At 37.5% G+C, this 23,003-nt stretch overlaps 3 protein-coding genes across 16 annotated transcripts; 2 read left to right on the top strand and 1 right to left on the bottom strand.

The window, feature by feature from the left end:
- LOC118054329 (outer envelope protein 80, chloroplastic) lies at window positions 1-6,712 on the bottom strand. 5 transcript variants are annotated; one of them, XM_035065863.2, is made up of 16 exons: window positions 5,943-6,712; window positions 5,655-5,748; window positions 5,062-5,144; window positions 4,839-4,936; window positions 4,667-4,736; window positions 4,252-4,345; window positions 3,656-3,737; window positions 3,505-3,540; window positions 3,208-3,361; window positions 2,973-3,113; window positions 2,117-2,187; window positions 1,911-1,989; window positions 1,647-1,762; window positions 1,113-1,260; window positions 872-941; window positions 1-437 (listed from the first exon to the last, which is right to left on the bottom strand). In XM_035065863.2, the coding sequence occupies exons 1-16, from the start codon at window positions 6,534-6,536 to the stop codon at window positions 283-285; spliced, it is 2,085 nt and encodes a 694-aa protein (XP_034921754.1). In that variant the 5' UTR covers window positions 6,537-6,712; the 3' UTR covers window positions 1-282. The 5 variants fall into 5 exon arrangements, with proteins under 5 accessions (XP_034921754.1, XP_034921757.1, XP_034921756.1 ...); XM_035065866.2 differs by having other exon boundaries at window positions 5,062-5,152; window positions 5,655-5,744; window positions 5,943-6,082; XM_035065865.1 differs by having other exon boundaries at window positions 5,655-5,744; window positions 5,943-6,082.
- Window positions 6,713-12,870: 6,158 nt separating this feature from the next.
- LOC118054328 (uncharacterized) lies at window positions 12,871-16,008 on the top strand. Of its 10 annotated transcripts, none has more exons than XR_012169459.1 (4): window positions 12,871-13,029; window positions 13,263-15,020; window positions 15,218-15,277; window positions 15,412-16,008. XR_012169459.1 is itself a non-coding variant. In XM_035065862.2 (3 exons), the coding sequence occupies exon 2, from the start codon at window positions 13,623-13,625 to the stop codon at window positions 14,985-14,987; it is 1,365 nt and encodes a 454-aa protein (XP_034921753.1). In that variant the 5' UTR covers window positions 12,871-13,029; window positions 13,263-13,622; the 3' UTR covers window positions 14,988-15,020; window positions 15,218-16,008. The 10 variants fall into 10 exon arrangements, 3 of the variants coding, with proteins under 3 accessions (XP_034921753.1, XP_034921752.1, XP_034921751.1); XR_004688502.2 differs by having other exon boundaries at window positions 15,218-15,281; XR_004688503.2 differs by having other exon boundaries at window positions 15,218-15,281; window positions 15,366-16,008.
- A 914-nt stretch (window positions 16,009-16,922) lies between these two features.
- On the top strand, window positions 16,923-19,977 carry LOC118054327 (ADP,ATP carrier protein 1, mitochondrial). The gene is made up of 4 exons (XM_035065859.2): window positions 16,923-17,178; window positions 18,321-18,832; window positions 18,916-19,287; window positions 19,381-19,977. Exons 2-4 carry the CDS (start codon window positions 18,344-18,346, stop codon window positions 19,675-19,677), a joined length of 1,158 nt encoding a protein of 385 aa, XP_034921750.1. The 5' UTR covers window positions 16,923-17,178; window positions 18,321-18,343; the 3' UTR covers window positions 19,678-19,977.
- The last annotated feature ends 3,026 nt before the right edge of the window (window positions 19,978-23,003 follow it).

Here is a 23,003-nt window from a genome sequence, read left to right as displayed (position 1 = left end):
TTGAAAGGAAAACCCAAGGAGCTCGTCTATTCAATGTAAACTATGTTCCATTGTTTGATGTGAACGTGACCTACCTTAAAGAATGCACAGATCAAAAAATCAATCCTGACTGTTTGCTAAATCAAGATTGATGGGGTGATTAAAAAGGTGAGCGCACCCCACAGGGCCTCGAGGCCATTGATGATAGAATTAGAGATGCATAGAACTAGAAACACAAATAATGAGCCTCTACAACAAAGCAATAGAATTGATTCAAAAAAAGTGCTAGGAAGCAAGCTGCCCTTAATTTCGGTGACCTACTCCAAAATGGAATCTCTTTGTGTGCCTGTCATTAAATGCATATTCAAGCCGAAGAGGACCTAATGGCGAGTCCACACGGATGCCGAAGCCATACCCATATCCACTTCCAGGCTTCAGCCTTGCCCCAGCAGGATCACCTGCAATGAATGACCAAAAACAGAGGTTTAGGTGAAATGTGCATCATTTTAGTAAAACTCATCCCCTTGCTGATAAAAAAGGATACATCCTTGCGCACGCAGCATCTTTGAAGAACGAAAACTAATCAGTTCAGCAATCAAGCTTGATATAAATTAGCCGGCAAGTTACTCTATTAAAATTGATCGTGTTGAGGTTAGAGTCATGCCCTGCATAACAAGCAGTCTTTAGCCTGCCCCGTATCTTTGGACGGGGTTGCCAATCCCATTCCAGTCCAGTACTGATAGTTGCATCAACCACCAGCTTTTAATGCCAGGAGAGAACAAATGACTCGTGCCTATTTTTCAATCCTTTTTTGCACAAATAACATATCCATACAGACAGAACCAACATCCTAAGTAGTGAATCAAGAAATCACACACACAAAAAAACATACCAGGCACAGTGGATCCAGATCCAAGGTCTGTTCCATAGTCAGCAAAAAAAACTCCTTCCACTGGTCCCAACTGCCAAGAAAAGAACAGACAAATAACTAAAGCTTTCCCTTGACGTTTGGATTGTGATGAAATTAGTGTCAACCATGCACAGCATTCATAAAAGTAAAAAAACAAGGCCAGTATCATAATGCCAGTGGTACAAAATTCATAAAAAAACAAAAGTTGCCAGCAGTGACCTACCACAGGGAAAGAAATTTCGCCTGAGCCAACTGCATATGATCGACCAGAGCCCACAGCCCCTTCTTCATATCCTCTCACACTGTTTGTTCCGCCAATGGCAAATGCTTCATGAGGAGAGAAATTACCCATCACATGACCACCAGACAAACTGAAAATGAGAAGGAAAGGAAACTTAACCAGCAGTACCAGATGATTGCTTCAACTTTGATATAAATAAGAGTACAAGCAGGAGCCAATAAAAAAGACGTATCCTATTGGCTATGATACAGAAGCATAGTGGACTTTAGCATTCTGAATAGTACACTGAAGCTTTAATAATTTTGCAATTCTCCCCAACATATAAACACATTTTTTTTCCAGACTAAATAATTTGGTAATTTTCAATGGTCAAAACTTCATTTAAAGCTGCTTAACACTTTGCAACTGTTTATCATCTGAAACTTTCCTCATATATACCGAATAAAGGCTATTTAAGCCACTTTACAGACTTGCTCACAGGTAAAAAGTACATAAAGAAAGAAACAAATACCAAACCTCAGAAGACAAAGAGCAGGACCAATTTCTACACCCTTTCTAGCACGAGTATTAACTCTGTTGAAAAACAGCCACTCGGACCAAAGAGGTAGTCCTTGTTCCATGTTAAACACAAACTGCAAAGACAAAAAAAAAAAAAAAATGCCAATCCATAAAACAGTAAAAACCAAAACTACAGACCTTTTCGTTCTTTTCATTTTTTAATAAGCATATTATAATAAAATGCCAGGATAAGAAATTCCTGCTTAGTTATAAATGACTAACCATGGAAGAGCCATGGTCCCCAGAACCTGTATATACACTTTCAAATTTAGCAAGCAACATATCATCATGATTCTTGCCACTGCATGACACAAATGTAAACAGAAAAAGTAAATCACAAGGCAAGTATATTCGCAATTGACAACCAATAAAACATTGGGAGTTAAAAATCAAAAGGCTTGATGGCATTTTCCACCAGAGATGTGTACCTTGCAGTGAGGGGGCTGTTGTAATGGTCTTTGATCTTAGGGTCTCCTTTTTCATCACGAGCACCAGCATGCTGAGATATTGGGAATCAATAAACAAAAATAGGTAATACAGCTTATGCCAAATTGTTATCTAACCAAGAGAATAAAACTTTCAAAATTTCTACAAGTAACCAAAATAACATAAAGGCATTCTATATGTTTTCCATGCAAGCCTGGTGAACATAGAAATATCTGAATTCCTTAATTATTTTGAAGCACTGATTAAAGCCATTATATAATGGGCTTTCAATATAGTTATTCCCTCTACTAGTAGAAACTGTTTTATGGGGTCCCTCTACCAACATAATGTCATATTTTATCCCTGTATAACAAAGTTTTCATTTAATAAAAACCCTCCACCTATTAACACTCCTGGCACTTAATGGTTAACCAGTGAAATCACAACACGTGGACCAAATACCTTTTTTCCAACTAATTTTCCATATGTCAAGATCTCATTAGTCAACCCCTAAGTCCTAACTGCATTAACAGACAAGGGGTTGTGATCAAATAAAAATTGTGTTGTACAAGGACACAATGTCACATTATGTTGGTAAACAGACCAAATAAAACACTTTCTACTAGTAGAGGGAATTTGAGATGTTAACCTGGAAAAGCCCATTATTAAATGGAAAACACATTCAAAGATTTATGGACATGGAAAATATAAAATAATGAGAACAAGGTTGGTAATCTATGAATTTATGAAGACAATTATTCATAATGTCATTATTATCAAGGGAAAGCTATGGAAAGCCAGATACAGCTGTTCATTTACTCATTAATGCTGCCAATTTTCAATAATATAATTAAGTACCTGAAAAATAAGTCCGACTGTTCCACTCCACTTTGGTCTGAGTGGTCTGCTAAATTCTATACCAGCTGCAACTCTGCCAATCGTCAGGCTATTATTTACAGGTTGGTTACCATGAACAAGATTCCCAGGGGTTCTTGAATTCTAGTGCAGGCAAAATCAGTTCACAAAGCAATGAGCGCTTTTACATTATCACCAAAAAATAATTGCAAGTAGAGGCAACATGACAAAAGATTACCTGAACCATAATTGTTCTAGAAGTCCGTTTGTCATCCCCTTCAATCCAGGGGTCTGTGTAGTTTATTCGAAAGATTGAGTCAATTTGGCCCCTCTCAAGGGAAATATTAAGTTTCTGGTTTCGTCCAAAAACATTCCTATGAGAATATGCAAAGCTGCAACAGATACAAAGGCAAATGTGGGGTAAAACAACATTCCTCACAAGTTTCCACGTAGTAACAAAGCCACTAACTAAAGATTATCAAGCATTTTTTAGAGGAAAACTAAACCGAGAACGTCATTTATTTGGTAAAATTACCTTCCAATAAGTCCTGGTAGAGAGCCACTTGTAGTCCTAGAAATTGCAATGTAATCAGTATATGATGTTTCCAGTCCACCAAAGATAAGTTGATATAAATGTAAATGAGGAAAGGCATGGGATCAGTGCCCTCTATGTTAATATCACTCACCCACTTGATATCCCACCACCAGCAGAAAATCCTCCATTTGGCCGTTCAACAACATTCATTATCAAATCAACTTTGCCAGTATCTAAACAAAGAGAGGGGAAAAAACAGTTTCAAGTTCAATGTTTGGGATAGAACAGCTGTGTTATGTATACACATAGGCACCTCCATTCAATTATGCTAACATAAATGATTGTTCAGAAAATATGTATAACACAAAAGAGACACTCAATGACTAGCAAAAAGTATAGACCATGTCAAAAGGTATCATTGATAGAACATTGAATCTTCAGTGTTATGCTTGATACACCAATTGATATCAAATCACACAAAAACCAAATTTATTTGAGAATACTCTCAAGTGGATTCTACCCATCGTTCTCTAAACATGGGTCCAATGTTACAGCAAAGATGCATGGACACACACAAATAAGCGTGTGATGAGTGCCTGCAAACAGACATATATGTGCATGTGTGAAAGTGAGTACATATATGTTCAAAGATGTATATTTCAGCTAGCATTTTTCAGAATATAATAATTCAAAATATGCATCTCATCGTGACACTAGTTACAATGTATAACATCCTCTCTTTTTTACCTTCAGCAGGTTGGGGAATAAAGCTAACATCTTCCATGATTCCCATAGTTAACACAGTATCCACATCTCTTTTCCCTTGAAGCATGCTGTAAACCTATAAAGGAGCCATTTCAAATAGAAAAACATGTCAGTGAATATATTTAAGCTAAATTTAATTTCCATAAATGACAATTTGAGTAAAAATCCTTAAAAAAAAACTAAGGAATTGATGTAAAATAGAGTTAAGGAGGAGTTAACTTTTATTTAATAACCGCAGGAAAAACATAGATGAATGCTACAAATTACAAAAACTATGACTTTGAATGCAGAAAAATGCTGAAGCCCCCCAGTTTGCCAGAAATGATCATTATAAACATGATGTAATGAGGAAATATCGTTTGAAATGACAAAAGAAAAAAAGCTATGCCAGAATTACCTGTCCCTTTTTGGTTGTAAGTTGCCTAAGTATCGTCTCAGGCTTTGTCTTCCCTTTGGTTGGTTCACCACTGGAGCATTAAAGCACATATTAGTAATGCGTCTTTGTCTCCACATCTGGGTGCTTGTGAATGTGAATGAGATTGTGTAACAAATTGAAAGAACACTCTTACGTTTTTCGGTCAAGAAAGCGTATGGAAATGTCATTCACCTCCGCTTCTGCAATTTGTAACCTTATAATACCCCCAGAGAGTATCTCAGCATTTGAGACCTATAAAAATGAAAAGAAAACTGATGCTAATGTAAAAGTTGTGGTCATAAATCATGGAGAACCTAATATTTTAATCCCAGGTTATGATGATGATGATATAATATCATGAAAGATGAAACACAAACCATGCCAAAAAGACCACGCTCCATGTACCAGCTATTGATGGAACTTATCACTTCATCCAATTGCTTAATATTAACCACTTTTCCTGCACAGCTTGACACCAAAAATAAAATCAATGAAAGTCCCCTATTTAAACATTTTAAGTTAGAATGACAACACCCGTAACCGCGTGCCGGATAGATACCTAAAAATCACCACGAAATAGAATCATACCATAACTAAAAAAGACATGTCTATATTGTAGAATTCCCTTAGTTTGAAACATTATATATTAGAGGAAAAAACACAGAAAACCGGAAAGGCAAAACAATCTACAAAATAATGAGTATGAGAAGGGCAAGAAGGAAGAGATAAAAAAAAAAATGGGCATTAGACTTGGTCTACCGCATCGCTCATAGATTAAGCTAATAAACACAAAACATGTAGACAAACTCATGTGAAATGCATACACATTATTCAGTGGGGACTACCATATTTTATCTAAGTATCTTGTGTTCACTGACAAGGGATGATGTGGTCTATGTAATAATTTCTCCAGCTCTACATACAACATGTATCATTAACCTCTATAAATGTAATACGAAATACAACCTACCATATCCGCCACGAAAAGCATCCTGTAAAAACTTTGTCGGAAGAACACTAGCCCCTTCGCATACTAGCCCATGAAACTCCTGGTTTGGCTCTACCTTATGCCACAAGAAAGCAACATTAGCCATTAATTCAACCCATACCATTGCATTGCCATCTCCTCTTGTTTACAAACATCCTCACACAATGCACGAATGCAAGCCACAATGCTCAAAGACATTAACTTTCTATAAGCCCAACATCCCAATTATAATTGAGACTGAAAATTCGTAATTTGGCGGGTCCCACCTACCTGAAAAACCAGTCGAATGCCATCACGTGTGTCAACAGCAACAGGCATACAGGAGCAAAAGTACCCACTACTAATAACCCTATGCACATCCTCCTGAACTTCACGAACTGTAAGAGCTGAGTTAGCACGGCAAGCTTTTAACGCAGCTAGAGCCTCAGCTTCCAAATCCTTCCTCTCCAGTTCCTCCCCGTCTTTATTCCTCACCAACACTTCGCTTATCAGCACCCTCTCCTCATCATACCGACTCGGCCCATGAACCCCACTCGCCCCACCACTCTTCTGCTGAGCCACCACCGAGTCATTCTGAGTCGAATCACGGAGTTGAGACTGACTCAGAGACAATGACGCGGAGCAGAGGATCGGCAGGGATTTAGGGTCCGACCCGGGGGAGGAGGGCCGAGTTAGGGAGAGCGAGGCGGAGCAGAGGAGGGATGAGTTGGGGAACCTGGTGCGGGTTAGGAGCGAGTTGAGGAAGGTGAGTTTGGTTTGGACAAGTTGAGAGAAGAAAGGGAGAGAGGGTTTAGTTTGGTGGTGAAGGAAAGGTGCAATTTTGAGAGCAGAAGAAGTGAAGGAAACGTCGTCGTTTTTTATCATTGTGGAGAGAGATTTTGCGCAAGGATGTGAATTGGTGAAGAAAAACGAAAAGACAACCCTAATTGGAGAACATTAATTTGGGGATATTTGTTTTCTGAAGAAGAGATGACGATGAACCCTAGAGAGTGGTGTCAGTCACTTACAGCGGCAGGAAGCACCTGATGCTTTATTTTCATCAAAATGAATAATAATATATATATATTATTAACAGAAACAATAAAGTGCGTAGGCTAAAAACTGTGCAAAATACTGTACACAGATAAAAAAAACGACCGGTAAATTACGAGTTTGTTCTTTTGAAAAATTGGGTACCTAAAAATATATTTTTTATATTTTAAATTAATAATTTTTTAATATTTTTAAATCATTTTGATGAATTAATAACAAAAATAATTTTTAAAAACTTACAAATATTATTTTAATATAATTTTAAATAAAAATATATTTTAAAAAGCACCAATTACTATATTTTAATTTTTTACAGGTGCATTAAAAGATTGTTGGACAATAATGTCATGTATTTTTTTTTTTTTTTTAACTTTTTTTTTTAACAATCAAATTACTGATTTACCCCACATAAAAAAATTAAAGTGTTGGCCAAGTGTATTTCTCCCTTTTTGTTTTTTACAAAATAGAAAAATAACTTTTCTACCTTTAAAATTGCAAAAAAAAAAAAAAAAAACAATTATTCGGGGTGATCTCATCTTTTGGCGTGATTTTTTTTTATATATTTAATTTCGTAACATGAAAGATATTTTAGGTTTTTCACTCTTAATAATTAATTTTTTAACCAAAAAATTGTAGAAGCGTGTAATCTAGCATTAGTACATGAAAAATACCTGTATCTTTTGGGTGGTGGGTGTGGAGCGCCTTTCACTCTCTTTGATGCTGCGTTTGCATTTATGTTTTGTCTAAATTTAAATTTATTTTTTTTATTAAAATTGAGTTTGGTTTGTGTGCTGATATCAAAAATATCATTGGCATGCTTTTTAAATCTATTTTGTCACACTGTCAAACACGCTATTCCATCATGTTTTTTAAAGCGTTGCCATGTATCATGCTTTTCTTTCTTTTTCTGCCCCCCCATAACTGTGCCCTCCCTCTTACGTGACAAAACAGATTTTCTTTGACGACAAGTTTAGCAGAGAAAAAAGAGAATTAACACCGAAATTACAGTAGAAGGGAGCCAAGAAAAATTATTAAGATGCATTGTTGCCAGTTTTTTTTAATCCGGAAGGACCTCAAAGCACCTATGTCAAGGACAAAACTTGGAATCTTTTCGAGGATAGCCATGATTATGCACAGAGATGCACGTACAAGCTACTATAGGTTGATACCTATGTCAAGGCCAGAACTTAGAATCTTTTCGAGGTTAGCCATGAATATGGACAGAGATGTACAAGCTACTGAGATTCGAACTCTTGATTTCATAAATCAACGCTCCAGGAGGTGCTCATTAGGGTTACTTTCAGGCTGACAAGAATTCACTACTCTTCTCCATTGTAATCACATATTGTGAATCCTCTTCTCTTTCGCTTATTTCTTTCAGTTTCTTTCTTCCTTGCCATTGGTTGTAAGCTGGTTTGTTCTCTAACATGTATTGAAGTTATTAAACTAGTTTGTGCATGGTTTGTCGGCAAAGTCTTTCTTTTAATTTGAATATTTCATGCCTTTGGTTTAGGCTTGCAATGAGCTTGGTTGTTGTTGAAGGTTTTTGTGCTTGCTTTGCTTGGTTTCTGTTGTTTTACTAATTTCTTGAAATCAGTATTTTTCATAAGAATCTTGAAGGCACACTTTGAAGTTTTGCTTTCAGCTTTTTCCTTCCTTTTAATCGCTTGTTCTTCACAAACTAGTTTGGAATTGCGGATACTGTTGAGCTGTTAATGTAGACGAACCTGGTTCATTTCTTTTCTCCTCATTGTAATCTACTCTTCTTTTAGCTAATTCTTGGTTAACAATCTTTTGATTGCATTGAAAGGTAGAATGATACTCGTCATTTTAGAGGCTTGTAAAATAGAGGTCAACTTGTCATAACCAAGTTCTTTTCATACCCAAACTAAGTCTAGAGGTTGACACTCAGAATTTATTAAAATCAAATTTTCTCTACAATTTTACTATAATATTAGAGTTTGTGAAACCTTTAATTCTCAATAGAACTCTATAAATTGGGAACTCAATGACTTCCCTTTCTAGAAACACCATTAAACCACAAATAGCTAGGCGTTTAACATAGCATGTGCTATAGCAGTATAAGGTGTTTAACCTTCTGTGCTGCTGCTCAATTTTTGTTTAGGACTGTGAGAATTAAACTCTCAAGCTGTTTGATCCAGGAAAATGGACGTTGATGGGAGGGATGATCTTCAAGCACCTTTGCTTCAGCCTTCAGGGAGTTTTTTAATAGATATTCCTGATGAGAAAACTCAGACAATCACATTCAAAATGGGGGGTATTAACTATGCATCTTGTCAAACATCCATAGAATCTGCACTCTTAAAGGTCAATGGAATCGAGAGTGTTTCAGTGTCATCGTATCAAGGCCAGGCTGCTGTCAAATATGTACCTGAATTCACCAGTGTAAGTCAGCTCTATGTAGTATATATCGTGCATAAGTATGCGAGACTGATTTGACTACTAAATCTGCTTGAGTTTGCTATTTTTCACCATTAACAATATGGTCTTATTTTAGGCAATAAAAATTAAGGAATCGTTGAGGCGGAAGGTTTTTCAATTAGTGAATTTCCAGAGCAAGATATCGCAGTATGCAGGCTTAGAATCAAAGGAATGACTTGCACTAGCTGCTCTAATTCCATTGAATGTGCCCTTAAAATGGTTGATGGTGTGAAGAAAGGAGTTGTTGGTCTAGATCTTAAAGAAGCTAGGGTCCACTATGATCCTAACCTCACTGATATTGATCGCATCATCGAAGCAGTGGAAGATGCTGGCTTTGAAGCTGAACTTTCAGGCACTGCAGTTGATGTTAACAAAAGTTGTCTAAAACTTGGAGTGAGCTCTGTGGAAGATGTGACCATCATCCAATTTACCCTAGAGGTGTAAATCATGTTGAAATGGACTTGACAGAGAACAGAATTACGGTAACATATGAACCAGACATCACTGGCCCAAGATCTCTCATACACAGCATCCAGAATGCTGGAAAAGGGACTAAAGTGTACAATGCGAGCTTGCATGTCACTCCAAGTGGAAGAGAAGTGGGGTGGCAGCAGGAAATTCGAACTTTCAGAAATCTGTTCTGCCTTGGCTGCCTGTTTTCACTTCCACTATGTATACTCTCGATGGTGCTTCCCATGCTTCCTCCTTATAAGAACTGGTTAGACTACAAGATGCTCACCATTGGTATGCTTCTGAGATGGATCCTTTGCACACCAGTGCAGCTTATTTTTGGCCAAAGGTAAATACATTAGTTCTGTTTTTCCTTTCCAAAATTTACTATTCTTGGAACAGATAGGGTTATGTTTTCTTGTTTTGATTACTTTGACAGGTTTTATGTGGGAGTATTTCCAGTGAAATATTGTTCAAAGAACCATTTTAATCTAATAATTTAAAGTGTTAGATTGTCTGAAAATATGATTTATGTTATTCTCTACTTATTTGCACTGCCGCTTTAAGAAATAAAATTGTCACAAACTAAGTACATTAAAATTTTACCTCTCTTTCTAATGTCTTCAACAGGTTATCGGTGGGACTTTGAATGAGAATGGATGTTTACTAGCCAAGGCAACTCATGTTGGATCAGACACTACACTTTCCCAAGTTGTTCGAATTGTAGAAACAACTCAGCTTGCGGGAGCACCTGCTCAGAAACTTGCTGACCAGATCTCAAAATTTCTCGTTCTTATAGCGAGTGTACTTGTGTCCATTGAATATTTACTCTACACTTATCTTTCATTTCCAGCAATTAATGGTTACTTACAGGATACCATTGTTTTCCTTCCATCCACAATCAGGTTGTTGTTGCTGCATTTATAACATGGTTGTTGACTTGCCGAAAGGAAAAATATATGTTGGCTGTAGATGGGTCTTCACCATTAAATACAAAGCCGATGGAACTATTGAACAGTGCAAAGCAAGACTTGTCGCCAAAAGATATACTTAAACATATGGAATCGATTATATGGAGACTTTTTCACCAGTGGCCAAAATTAATACTGTTCGTATTCTACTATCTCTAGCAGTAAATCTCGACTGACCTCTATATCAGTTAGATGTAAAGAATGTATTTCTACACGGAACTCTCCAGGAAGAAGTGTATATGGAATTGCCTCCTGGCTGTAAACAGCAAGTTGAAGGTAACAAACAGGTCTACAGGTTGAGAAAATCCCTATATGGTTTGAAGCAGTTTCCTAGAGCGTGGTTTGAAAGGTTCACAAATTTTATGAAGACAATTAGTTACACACAAAGTAACTCAGATCACACTTTATTCTTAACGCATAGCGAAAAACAAATCACAGCTCTCATTGTGTACGTTGATGATATGATAGTGACTGGAAATGATCCTGCAGAAAGGAAAAGACTACAACAGCATCTTGCCCGTGAATTTGAGATGAAAGATCTTGGAGAATTGAAGTAGTTCCTTGGAATTGAAGTGTCAAGATCAAAGAAAGGTATTTTTCTATCACAAAGAAAATATGCCTTAGACTAACTGAGTGAAACTGGTATGACAGCATGCAGTCCAGCTAGCACTCTTATGGAAGAAAACCTGAAACTACATGGTGATTCAAATCAAGTTCCTACTAACAAGGAACGCTATCAGAGGCTGGTTGGAAGATTAATGTATCTTGCACATACTCGACCTGATTTAGCTTATGCATTGAGTGTGGTCAGTCAATTTATATACTCTCAAAGCAAAGAACATATGAATGCTGTCATCCGAATCTTACGCTACTTAAAGTCATCTCTAGGAAAAGAAATTTTATTCACGAAAGGACACAATTTGGATATTCACAGCTATACAGATGCTGATTGGGCAGGGTCGATTCAAGATCAACGTTCTACATCAGGCTATTTCACGTTTGTAGGAGGAAACTTAGTTACATGGCGAAGTAAAAAACAAGAGGTAATTGCTAGATTCAATGCTGAAGCTGAATATAGAGGAATGACTAAAGCTATATGTGAATTGTTGTGGATTAGAAATCTGATGCTAGACTTACGGATCAAGCAAGTCAACCCTATGAAGTTATACTATGATAACAAGGCAGCATGTGCTATTGCTCATAATCCTGTCCAACATGATCGCACAAAACATGTTGAAGTTGATAGGCATTTTATCAAAGAGAAACTGGAAGAAAAATTAATTGAAGTTCCTCATGTTCGATCTCAAGATCAGCTTGCTGATGTGCTAACCAAGGCACTATCAAACCAAGCGTTTAATGACTGTCTCAACAAATTAGGGATGAGCGACATCTACGTACCAACTTGAGGGGGAATGTTGATAAGTCTAAGTAATTATCTTCAAGTTGGAATTCCAGTATTTGAGTCCTATTGTATCTCTGATGTTAGCTGTAAAATATATCCTAGAATCCCCGTAAACATGTAATTGTATCCTAATAGAAATAGCCTTTCATATATAAGTCCGAAACTATAGGATCAGGAAAAGGGAGTCTTTGTAAAGTTGGTTATATATACTGTGCTTGTAAGAGAGAAAGTAAGCTGAATAAACGCAATTGAATCCCTTCACGTATTCTGTATATTTCTTTACTTTATGTGAAGCCTCGTCATCTAAAGCACTATCTAGAAGGCCACCTAGGAGCTTCAAATGTACAAAAACTGTTGACAGGCTAGCTTAGAGCTGGACTCCTCGTTAATTACTTCTTTCTTCAGCTAATACACTGTAATTTACTTCATAAAAAACAATTTGAATACCTATAGTTGCATGTTATTTTTGCGTTTCAAGATTGACACAAGTCTTTTCTCTTTGTAGTTCTAAACGAATGCACCGCAACAAAAGAATCATTTTTTATGTTTTTGCTAGCGGAATGCAGTGCACCGCGTTGCCAAACAGGCAAACAGGGTTCAAGCGTTGGTTGCAGAAAAGGCATGAAACAAGTTCAGGGTTGAGGAGGCTTGATTAGATTATGTCCTCTTCAATCATTACTTAAGTTATTGAAAAACACCAAGTTAATAATGCCTCATTCTTCAATTAATTTTCCAAGTGGAAACAGGCTGAAATGAGAAGATTGAAAAGCTTTTCAAACTCGAAAGGGGTGACTGAGACAAAAACAAGTTTTAGAGCTAATTTAAGAAGAATTTAAATTCAGGGGGCAAACTGAAATTACCCTTATACAAAACGTTTGATTATCAGGAAATTAATATCATCCCTTGCCTGTGGCAAACACCCTTTTCACCGAAAACATCTCAACACGTGGCATATATAATCATATTTTTTCTCAAAACCCTCTTTCTCTACGTAAAACCTTTCTAATCAAAGCTCTCTCTCTTTCCCGCAGTGACAAGCTCCATGTGGATCACGAAAAAGGTTAGCTTGTGAAAAGAACAACCTCTTTTTTAACATGTTATTATTATATAGTACAGTTTCATTTGTACTGTGTTTTCTGTTTTAGTTCATCAAAAAATGATCCACTTTTTATCAATTTATTAAGGAAAGTTTCAACCTTTATTTATTGGAATAAAAAAGATTGGATTTTGCTGGGTTGTTTAGTTGATTTTGATTAAAATGTTTTTTTTTTTTTTTTTTTTGTATATTTGCAGATTTAGAAATTATGGGTTTTTGATAAATATTGGAGATTAAGCCTGTAGGGTGATTTTGGATGATTGGTGATTAATCTAATGTGGATTAGGTTGGTGGTGAACCTTCTTTTTTTGGCTGGTGAGAACATGAAGGGAAATGGAAGAAAATGGGATTCTTCGGGGTTTTGTTTTCTTTGGCTTTTAGTTTTTGATAATGGAAACTTGGTTTAGATGATCCAAGTGGTTATTAGTGGAATGAATGATTTCTTAAGCATTGAAATATATGGAATTTGAGATTGTGGTTTCATTTTCTGTTTCTGAATTTGCTGAGCCATTGAAGAGAACATCAGGATTTTGGAATTCAGGAATAAGTGTGTTGACATGGATAATTCGGGTTTGAGGGGTCGTTTTTTGTCTGATTCAAGTGGTGGTTTGTTAGACCTCGAGTCACCGATTCATAGACACCAACAATCTCAGTTAGGTCATCCCTCACTAGCGCACCAACATCAGATGAATGTAATGGGTTGTTTTGATAATGATCACCAACCAACTGGGCTAATGGAAATGAAAGGTTCAACATCAAAAGGATATTTGGTGAATTTTGGTAAAGGAAGAGCTGCTAGTCCGTTTAACAGTGCACATAGTGGCGATGGGAGTGAAGATGATGACCAGAGTTTTATGGAAGATGGGAATGGTGAGAACTCTACTGGCGCTAAGGGCAAACAAGGGTCTCCATGGCAGCGAATGAAATGGACAGATAATGTTGTTAGGCTCCTTATTTCAGTGGTTGCTTGTGTGGGTGATGACGATACATTTGATGGTATGGGGGGGCTTAAGAGAAAATCCGGGCTTTTGCAGAAGAAAGGTAAGTGGAAAACAGTGTCAAAGCTAATGATTGGCAAGGGGTGTCATGTTTCGCCACAACAGTGCGAGGATAAGTTCAATGATCTGAATAAGAGGTACAAGAGGTTGAATGAGATTCTTGGGAGGGGGACTAGTTGTAGAGTTGTGGAGAACCCCGCTCTTATGGACTCAATGCCTCATCTTTCAGCTAAGGCGAAGGATGATGTAAGAAAGATATTGAGCTCGAAACATTTGTTTTATAAGGAAATTTGTGCTTACCATAACGGGCAAAGAATACCCAATTGCCAGGATTTTGATCTACAAGGTTGTTCATTACCTCTTGAGAGGTGCTCAAAAGAGACGAATGGGTCAGGGGGGGATGAAGTTGAGGGAAATGATGACAGTGATGATGATGAATCGAATAACGAAGCTGATAATAATGCTGATGAGAATGGGGAAAGTGTGGGCCAGTTGTGTGAAAGGATAGTGAATGAAGAGCATGCCCACCTTTGTTCTCAATCAGGTAGGCAAAATAGCTTTGGTGTTGAAATGACAGCAATTTTTCAAGACACTAATGTATCGCCATGGGAGAGAAAGGAGTGGATTAAGAAGCAGAGGTTGCAACTCCTAGAGCAAAGGGTCAACATCAAGGCTCAAGCTTTTGAGCTTGAGAAACAACAGTTCAAGTGGTTGAGATACCGCAGCAAGAAAGATAAGGAGTTCGAGAGGTTGAGGCTGGAGAATGAGAGGAAGAGACTGGAGAATAGGCAGAGTGCATTTCAACTGAGGCAGAAGCAACTGGAAATGGGTTTTAGGAGTTCAGAACCAGCATATGACCCTACTTCCCTTGGTATTGACAGAGTGCAAGGAAGAGATCAAATTGATCTGGGCAGACATCATTAGCTTCTTTACAGAGGGATTGACAGTTCACTCCTGGTATCTTGTACGACTATCCCACAATATTTATAGCATCATGTAAATGAAATAACTAACATCATGTACCACATATATTGTTTTAAATTAACCTTAGGAGTGCTAGAGACTTTCTTGTCTTTTGCTGTAAAGTGCAAAGCCTTTGTGCAACAGCTCTTTATTGCTCGTCTTCTCATCAGCGCATTCCCTTTACACGACAGAAGCTACAAGTCTGCTCCTCGAATGTGAACGGCGCCAGCCCCCTCCACCATTTCATACTCGTAGGTGATATTTTCTTGCTTTAAAACTTTGTTGAATATTTCTTTTGTGTCTGCCAAATAAATATGCTTCAAGCATTTCCATTTACAGGCAATGGAACATCCATTTTCTTCTTTTCTTGTCTCATGTTTCACAGGTTTCGCACTGGCCATTTCAAATCATTGTTTGTGTGAGTTAGTATCCAGGCTTCCCCTCTGATGTTTTTGAGTTGAATGTTCTAACACTCTCTAGACATACTAATAGCCACATTCACCATGTTGCTCATTGTGCTTTGTTATTGTTGCTGCCCCCTGGCGCTAGAATAAGTCATGATTCCTCAACTTGATGTTTGTCTTTATATTATGTTGTTGTCATGCTTTAGATTTCCATTTGGAAGTCCACGTCCATTTGAATTCAACGGTTTAGATTTAATGAGCATAATGATCATCATGAGAGAATCTCAATCCAGAGTAATGCCCAGGGATCAGGAGAGGCTTACCCGCTAGTTTTATATAGTTCAAGGGCTCATTGTTCCTTTGACATGATTTTTTCCAAGTACACGAAAAGGAAGTTGCCAAGGGATGCAGACTGCAAGGACTTTGAACAGGTCCAAATTTTCTGGGCAAAAATGTTCCTCTTGTGTTTAGTGTGGCGCAAAGCAAGCTACGCTCTCATAAGAATTCTTCTGTCTACTAAATTCAGCGGATTGTATGCGAAGATGTTACCTCCTCCTATATTTAATAGCAACTTGTCATATTGTTTTCATGGCCCCCGAAGACTTCTCAGAAAGCTCTCCCTCAGATTCATCCTTGTTGAATAGTTGATTGCAGTCAGAACACGCTGTCTATGCAAAACTCATTGCGACATTTTTTTCTTCCGAAAATGAGGGGAGATAAAAAGAAAAATAACTGTTACCCTTATTCTGAACCGATACAAGGTTGGTGATGTTTCTCATGTTAGGGTACGAAGGAATCAAGACATGTTATCAATCTTCTTTGATTATAAATTTAAACTATATTTGAACTCTACCTTGGTCAAATCAATAAATTTCCTGAAGCCTAAATAAATAAATCATAGTCAATACCATCTTTTTTTTTTTTTTGATTTACATGGGTGTCCGGGCCAGCTTGTGCGCACCACGACTAATCTCACAGCTCAATACCATATTTTCTTCATTTATCAACAAGTGGCCTTCCAAGATGCATCTCCCTTCACCTACTAAATATTCAATACCCTATGCCTTTGAACAAGTCAGAATTTTTTTTTTTTTTCCAACCACTAATTAAAGCATTAAACATCCATAAAAGCATAGTAAACATCCATGATCCAGAAGGGTGAGGAAATTTATTTAGGGAGGCTAAAATTTAAATTTAATTAGTTTTAGAGCTAAAACTATAAATTATTTAAGGGGAAGGCTGGGTTTTTTTTTTTTCTTACAGGAGTTGAGGCTTCTGCCAGTCCCTTATCTCTGCCCCTGATAATTCACATATAAAAATAACCGATTATCATTCATAATTTATATAAATTATTGTCATATTTGTATTCATATATATATATATATATATATATATATATTATATATATATCATGTTTTTCATTTGTTTATTCATTTTTTCCTTATCTATCACAAAGAACAATTTCTTAATGTTGAAGTATCTTTTTATATTTATTTGTTTTAAAAGAAATGTTTTGAGACAAAGATTACATTTTTATTGTACGTAATAAAATTATTTTGGGCTGACCCGGCAAGATCCTGAGTGAGACCCGAGCGGGTGTGATTACTATGATTGCATGCATCCCCTCGTTCACCATTTCTTCTCTCCCTCCACACATATATAATTTTTCATACTGCCTCTCGTCTCCCACTTTGCCGTTCCATAAGACCCTGAAGAAGACTCCTTTCTCTCTTCACACCAACAAGAAGGTATTCACTTTCTCTCTTTCTTCCTCTAAAGTTACTTCCTTTCCTTTCCTTTCATTTCACACGCCACATGAATCGGTTCATATGTAACTGTCATGTTTTTTCCAGTTTAGTTCCCTTGTCTTTGGTTCCTTGTATTTCGGACTTGTCTGTGTCTTGCCTGTCTTGCATTGACACCATCATGTTTATGTAAAACCCACTTCACTTCTTTCTTAGATCTCCCTCCCTCCCTCTTTAGGTGGGTTCTTGGCTTCTTTGTTAGATCTGTTACTTAGTTTTTTTTTGTTTTTTTTTTCAAGGATTTTAAACTAACAGGTTACTTTTGATATCAATATCTTTCTTTTCTTCATTGGATCTTAAAGTTTTGTTTTTTCCTTTGAAATATATGGTTAGATGAGTTGTCGTTATGATATATGAAATGGCTTGTTGTTTTTTTGGCCTAGCTGTGATAATTGTTTTGTTTCATTTTGATCAGAATATTGCCATTTGTTCTGAAATATTTGTCCCGAATGATTTCCTGAATAATCCTAGCTAAGGTCTTGGTTGTAGGTTGAGGTCCACCCCATCCATGCTTGAGATGATTTGTTTAATTTATGTATTGTTTGGCACTTACGATTGAAAAATATTTTGAAAAAATTTAATTTTTTAAAAAATTAATATATTTTTGATGTTTTCAGATTATTTTGATGTATTGATATTAAAAATAATTTTTTTTAAAAAAAAATATCATTTTAATATATTTTGAAATGAAAAGTATTTTAAAAAATAATCGCTACCAAACTTACAAACACCCTTTTATTTTAAAAAGAATAACATTATTCTTTTTTAATATGTTTGTTATCAGTGGGTTAGAAAGATTTGGTATTTTCGGGATTTTGGAATAAGTGATGAATGTTTGTGTCACTTGATTTGGAATGGACAGTTTGATTGATTAGGATATGATACTATTGTTGATGTTGTTTTTTATTTGATTTTGATCTTAAAACATGATTTGACTGCTGTGCAAGTGGCATGTCTTGAATCCTGCGTTAGAGTGATACATGCATTCGAAGCTATTGTGGGGAGTAGTCACTTTACTTACTTCGAAACTGTTTCGAAGAACAAATGTGGTTAATTAGTCGCGTTACTACTTCAATTTGGAACAGGGGTTAATTATTTGTGTGAGGAAATGGCTGAAAGGCGCCAGCAACCGTCTGTCATGCAAAAGATGGCCAGCCAGGTCCATCTCAGTTCTAGCTTTCCCCAAGGTTTTCAGAGACCTGGTTTACACCGAAGGCAGTTTGCATATGGAAACTATTCCAATGCGGGATTCCAGTATGCCATGACAAGGCCATGCCAGTCTAGCCCTGACACGTCATTGGTTGCATCATCTACTGCACCGGTATTTGTCCAAGCCCCGTCTGAGAAAGGCTTGGCTGGCTTTGCTGTTGATTTTCTTATGGGCGGTGTTTCTGCTGCCGTGTCAAAAACTGCTGCAGCTCCCATTGAGCGTGTGAAGCTCTTGATCCAAAACCAGGATGAGATGATCAAGGCTGGTCGACTCTCTGAACCATACAAGGGAATTGGAGAATGTTTCAGCCGGACAATAAAAGATGAGGGGACGATGTCTTTGTGGAGAGGGAACACTGCTAATGTCATCCGTTACTTCCCCACTCAGGTTTCTTTCATCCTGGATACTTTACTGACTTATTCGGGTTTTGTTTTTGTGCTTATCTAGTTATTCTATGAACTCTCCTCCAGGCCCTGAATTTTGCATTCAAAGATTACTTTAAGAGGCTTTTCAACTTCAAGAAGGACCGTGATGGCTATTGGAAGTGGTTCGCTGGAAACTTGGCATCTGGTGGTGCTGCTGGTGCCTCGTCACTGCTCTTTGTTTATTCTTTGGATTATGCCCGAACACGTCTTGCAAATGATGCCAAGGCTGGAAAAAAGGGAGGGGAGAGGCAATTCAATGGTTTGGTTGATGTCTACAGGAAGACACTAAAATCAGATGGCATTGCTGGGATTTATCGAGGATTTAACATTTCATGTGTTGGTATTATTGTGTACCGTGGTCTGTATTTTGGATTGTATGATTCCTTGAAGCCAGTCGTCCTGACCGGAAAGCTGCAGGTTGGTAGATTCTAATATAAATTATTTAACAGTTGCAATTTCATTTGTTGAGGTGAAAATTCTCATGTTGTTTCGCTCATCCTATGATTACAGGATAGTTTTTTTGCTAGCTTTGCTCTTGGCTGGGTCATCACCAATGGTGCTAGTCTTGCATCCTATCCAATTGACACTGTCCGCAGAAGAATGATGATGACATCTGGTGAAGCTGTCAAGTACAAGAGCTCCCTTGATGCATTCTCCCAGATCCTTAAGAACGAGGGTGCTAAATCCCTCTTCAAGGGTGCTGGTGCAAACATCCTCCGTGCTGTTGCTGGTGCTGGTGTGCTTGCCGGATATGACAAGCTTCAGGTGATTGTCTTGGGAAAGAAGTACGGTTCCGGTGGGGCCTAATTAAGTCTCTCATTCTTCTTCACCCCATACAATCATCATAGATGGTGACGAAATTCTTGGAGTTCCATTCCAGAATTTATTCTGGATAATTCTTTAGACTCATATTTTGGATTAACTTTTTTCAGTTTCAGGATTTCCATTTCTGTAGTCCTGTCTTTTAGGAATTGTTGCGATTGCACTACATTGATTTTGAACACATCAAAACTATAAATTATCCTTCTCGTTTTATCATTCTGGGTTCTTTACGGTCCATTGCATAAGTTATACCTTTTCGCGATCGAATAATGCGATGGACCTCATTCAGGCTTCTATTTTTGTATGATGTTTTTCTACTCTGAAACACACCTGAGGAAGCAACGGGGTCTGAAAATGAAGACGAACAGATGAATTTTTCCATTGAGGGAAAAGAGGTATGCTTTTCACCATGCTCTCAACAATGGTCATCTTGCATCTTCATTGCCCAGCTATAGAAGAATGTTAGATGGCGTAACTCCTCACTCCTCACGACTTCAGTTTAGTTCAAGCATCAGCTCCAACGTACTTGACAGTCACATGGTTCAATTAACTGGTAATGAATTACAAGCAAATCCAAAATCATGAACATAAGATGAATTCGTCCCTTTTCAAGTCGGTTTTCATTACAAGTTTGATTGAAGTTGCGACATGCTCAAAAACCATGGACATTCTCTTATAAACTTCGACGACAAAGAAAAGAGAGCGTGCACATAAATAGTTGCAGCTTACAAGAGTGGCCCCAAGCCCAAACACCAAGAGCCTATCTGTGGCTCCTCCATTCTCAAGGACTCCAAAATAAAAGTAGTTGTTCAAGGGAAATACAGTGTCTCTATCCAATCCTATCCTAAAATATGCTAAGGCCCATCTTCGCAAAAATTCCCTAAAAAAGAAAGAACATTTTATCTAAAATGATGATGTTTTAGATAAAGAAAATGAAACAATGTTGTCTTCTTTTTAAAAAAAAAATTAACTAAGTTTTGAATGGATTAACTCTCAAGACGATGCAAAATCACGCAGATTGATTAGTTTCGTATACAAGAACAAATATTAGACAACCGTTTGGTCATTTAGAGATTGAAATATGGATTGAGCATGCTTCATTGCCTATTTAGGTACTGCATCAAGTGACATCTGCAAAATGTGGGAACATGACAGAGGCTCATCAGGTTTTTAATGAGATGCCAGGAAGAAACTCTACGACTTGGACAGCTGTTATTGGAGGTTTAGCTCTTCCATATTTAACTTCTCTAGGATGATTGATAATGGATTGATGCCACCTTTCTTGGGGTCCTATCAGCTTGTTGTCACGGAGGGTCGCAAGTTTTTTGACCAAATGAAATCCAGATTCAACCTGTCTCCACAGCATAAACACTTTTCTTGCATGGCGAACCTTCTTGGTAGGGCCAGTTTGTTGGAGGAGATTATTAAAACAATGCCAATGGAGGCAGATGCTATGGTGTGGGGCATGTGTTCTTTGCTTGTGGAATTCACGGAGATCTTCAGATAGGGGAAAGAGCAGCTTCAAAGCTTCTTGAGTTGGATCCCCGTGACAGTGCTATACATGTGTTGCTTGCAAATATGTACAGGGAAGCTGGTATGTGGGAGGAGGCACGGAGTGGTCTGTCTGAGGGAGCCTAGAAGGACTAGAAACAAGAGCCCAGAAAGAAGATGAACTTAGTCCAGAGTAGGGTAAAGAGTCGAGCCCAAAAGACCTAAATTATTCTCAAAAGAAACTTTAAGAGATGAGTATTGCCAAGGGTCATCACATCTTACATTGTTAGAGACAAATCACATCCTCAATTTGAACATGTTTATGAATGATTAATACAATTATCCAGACAGCTAGAGTTTTCTATGTTTGAATACCGATGAGAATGAGCATCCACAAATCAGATTTTTATCATATCTTATTTATTAAGTAAATAATTTAGATATTCATACCATATTCAAGCAATTTTATATATTCATCTGGTATTAATTTAGGATTTTATATTTCAACCGTTTTAGATGACTCTCTTAGGATTTCAAGTTCAAACCCAGTGGACATTTCTCTATATCAGATGCATTCTTGCATGCGGGACTGAGACAACAACAGGCATGGATTGCTTAATGATGATCTTGCTCTGGGAGCTATGGGTAGGGTGCAAAACATGATAAACAAGGAGGGAAAAAGGAGAGGGGGGGAGGGGACGAAGGCCCACATCTCTGCAAGTAGGGATCCAATGCTGGGTCTTGAGATCAACAGCAGGGATAGCCTAAAACAGAATTTAACTTTTGACAAGTGTGGAGACAAAAAGGAATGAGGAATATATATATATATATACAATGATTCGTCCTTGCTTGCACGCTAGGTTTTGTTCATTCGCATTCATGTTCTGTTTCTTTGTCACCTCTCTGTTTCTCCCACATGCCTGACAGCCTTTTAGGCTCTTTGGTCAGGCCACACTGATTGCTTGACCATATGGGCCATGGAGATGGCCATTGGTGTAGCCTCCAATCATCGTAAACTTGAACTATTGGCATGCACAACCATCTGTTTCTGTACTGCCTTGTAGCCATAGCTATAATACTTAACCCAACCTGACATGTTACTCGGTGATTCCTTCATCTAGAGTTTAGCTCGAGCCAAGTCAGTTTTTTATTTGTTATGAAAACCAATTTGTTTTAGGTTTTTTCTACGTCGATTCCAGAGTCGAGTTATATAATCGCAAAGAGTACCAGTTTTTCCTATCAAGATGATGAACACAGTGCAATTTTCACCTTTTCCTTTTTACTTCTCTGCAGCGTCTTGATTGCCTTTTTGCTCCAGTGATTTTGTCTCTTACCTATTTTCCTTTAAACCACACATACTTAATGTCATCAACGCACTTTTCCTGGTTTAACTGCTGATCTAGTTGACATTTATCCTACACATTAGAGGGATCAAATTAAAGGATAGGCCAAGCTGGGAATGTAGCCTGGGCACTCTATCCTTTCTACCCACATAAAAACTCTTAAACAAATTCGTTGAGACTTTTTACCTAAAAGGGATCCATTTAATGGCCTTTGTTCGAACCATATTCACCTATCAAGCTGGTTTAGGGCAACCATTCTCATTTACTCCTCAAAAAGTCTCCACCTACCTGCATCTGTTAATAGAAAAATCATACTTTAAGGTGGATGAACAAGTTAGAGAAATTAAGGGTGGAAGGTGTAAGTAAAAATCCCATTCAAGTTTGCCCCGTATGGTTGCGGACCTAACCACTCTATCCACACTTGTTACAAGAACTTCTCTACAGTTTTTGGATAATTTCTCACCAACCCTAATCAAT

The sequence above is a fragment of the Populus alba genome, chromosome 3 (genome assembly GCF_005239225.2).
Source record: "Populus alba chromosome 3, ASM523922v2, whole genome shotgun sequence".
In the NCBI taxonomy this organism is placed as follows: domain Eukaryota; kingdom Viridiplantae; phylum Streptophyta; class Magnoliopsida; order Malpighiales; family Salicaceae; genus Populus; species Populus alba.
The sequence above is the reverse complement of the archived record's forward strand: the minus strand, read 5'-3'. Positions and strand labels throughout refer to the sequence as shown.

Excerpts from the sequence above, each read along its gene's own strand:
- LOC118054327 (XM_035065859.2), top strand. The coding sequence starts at position 18,344 with ATGGCTGAAAGGCGCCAGCAACCGTCTGTCATGCAAAAGATGGCCAGC. Across the intron at positions 18,833-18,915 it reads TCCGTTACTTCCCCACTCAG|GCCCTGAATTTTGCATTCAA; the intron begins GTTTCTTTCATC and ends ACTCTCCTCCAG. Across the intron at positions 19,288-19,380 it reads TCCTGACCGGAAAGCTGCAG|GATAGTTTTTTTGCTAGCTT; the intron begins GTTGGTAGATTC and ends CTATGATTACAG.
- LOC118054329 (XM_035065863.2), bottom strand. The coding sequence starts at position 6,536 with ATGATAAAAAACGACGACGTTTCCTTCACTTCTTCTGCTCTCAAAATT. Across the intron at positions 5,145-5,654 it reads TGCTTTTCGTGGCGGATATG|GAAAAGTGGTTAATATTAAG; the intron begins GTAGGTTGTATT and ends CAAGCTGTGCAG. Across the intron at positions 3,362-3,504 it reads CTACCAGGACTTATTGGAAG|CTTTGCATATTCTCATAGGA; the intron begins GTAATTTTACCA and ends TATCTGTTGCAG.
- LOC118054328 (XM_035065862.2), top strand. The coding sequence starts at position 13,623 with ATGGATAATTCGGGTTTGAGGGGTCGTTTTTTGTCTGATTCAAGTGGT.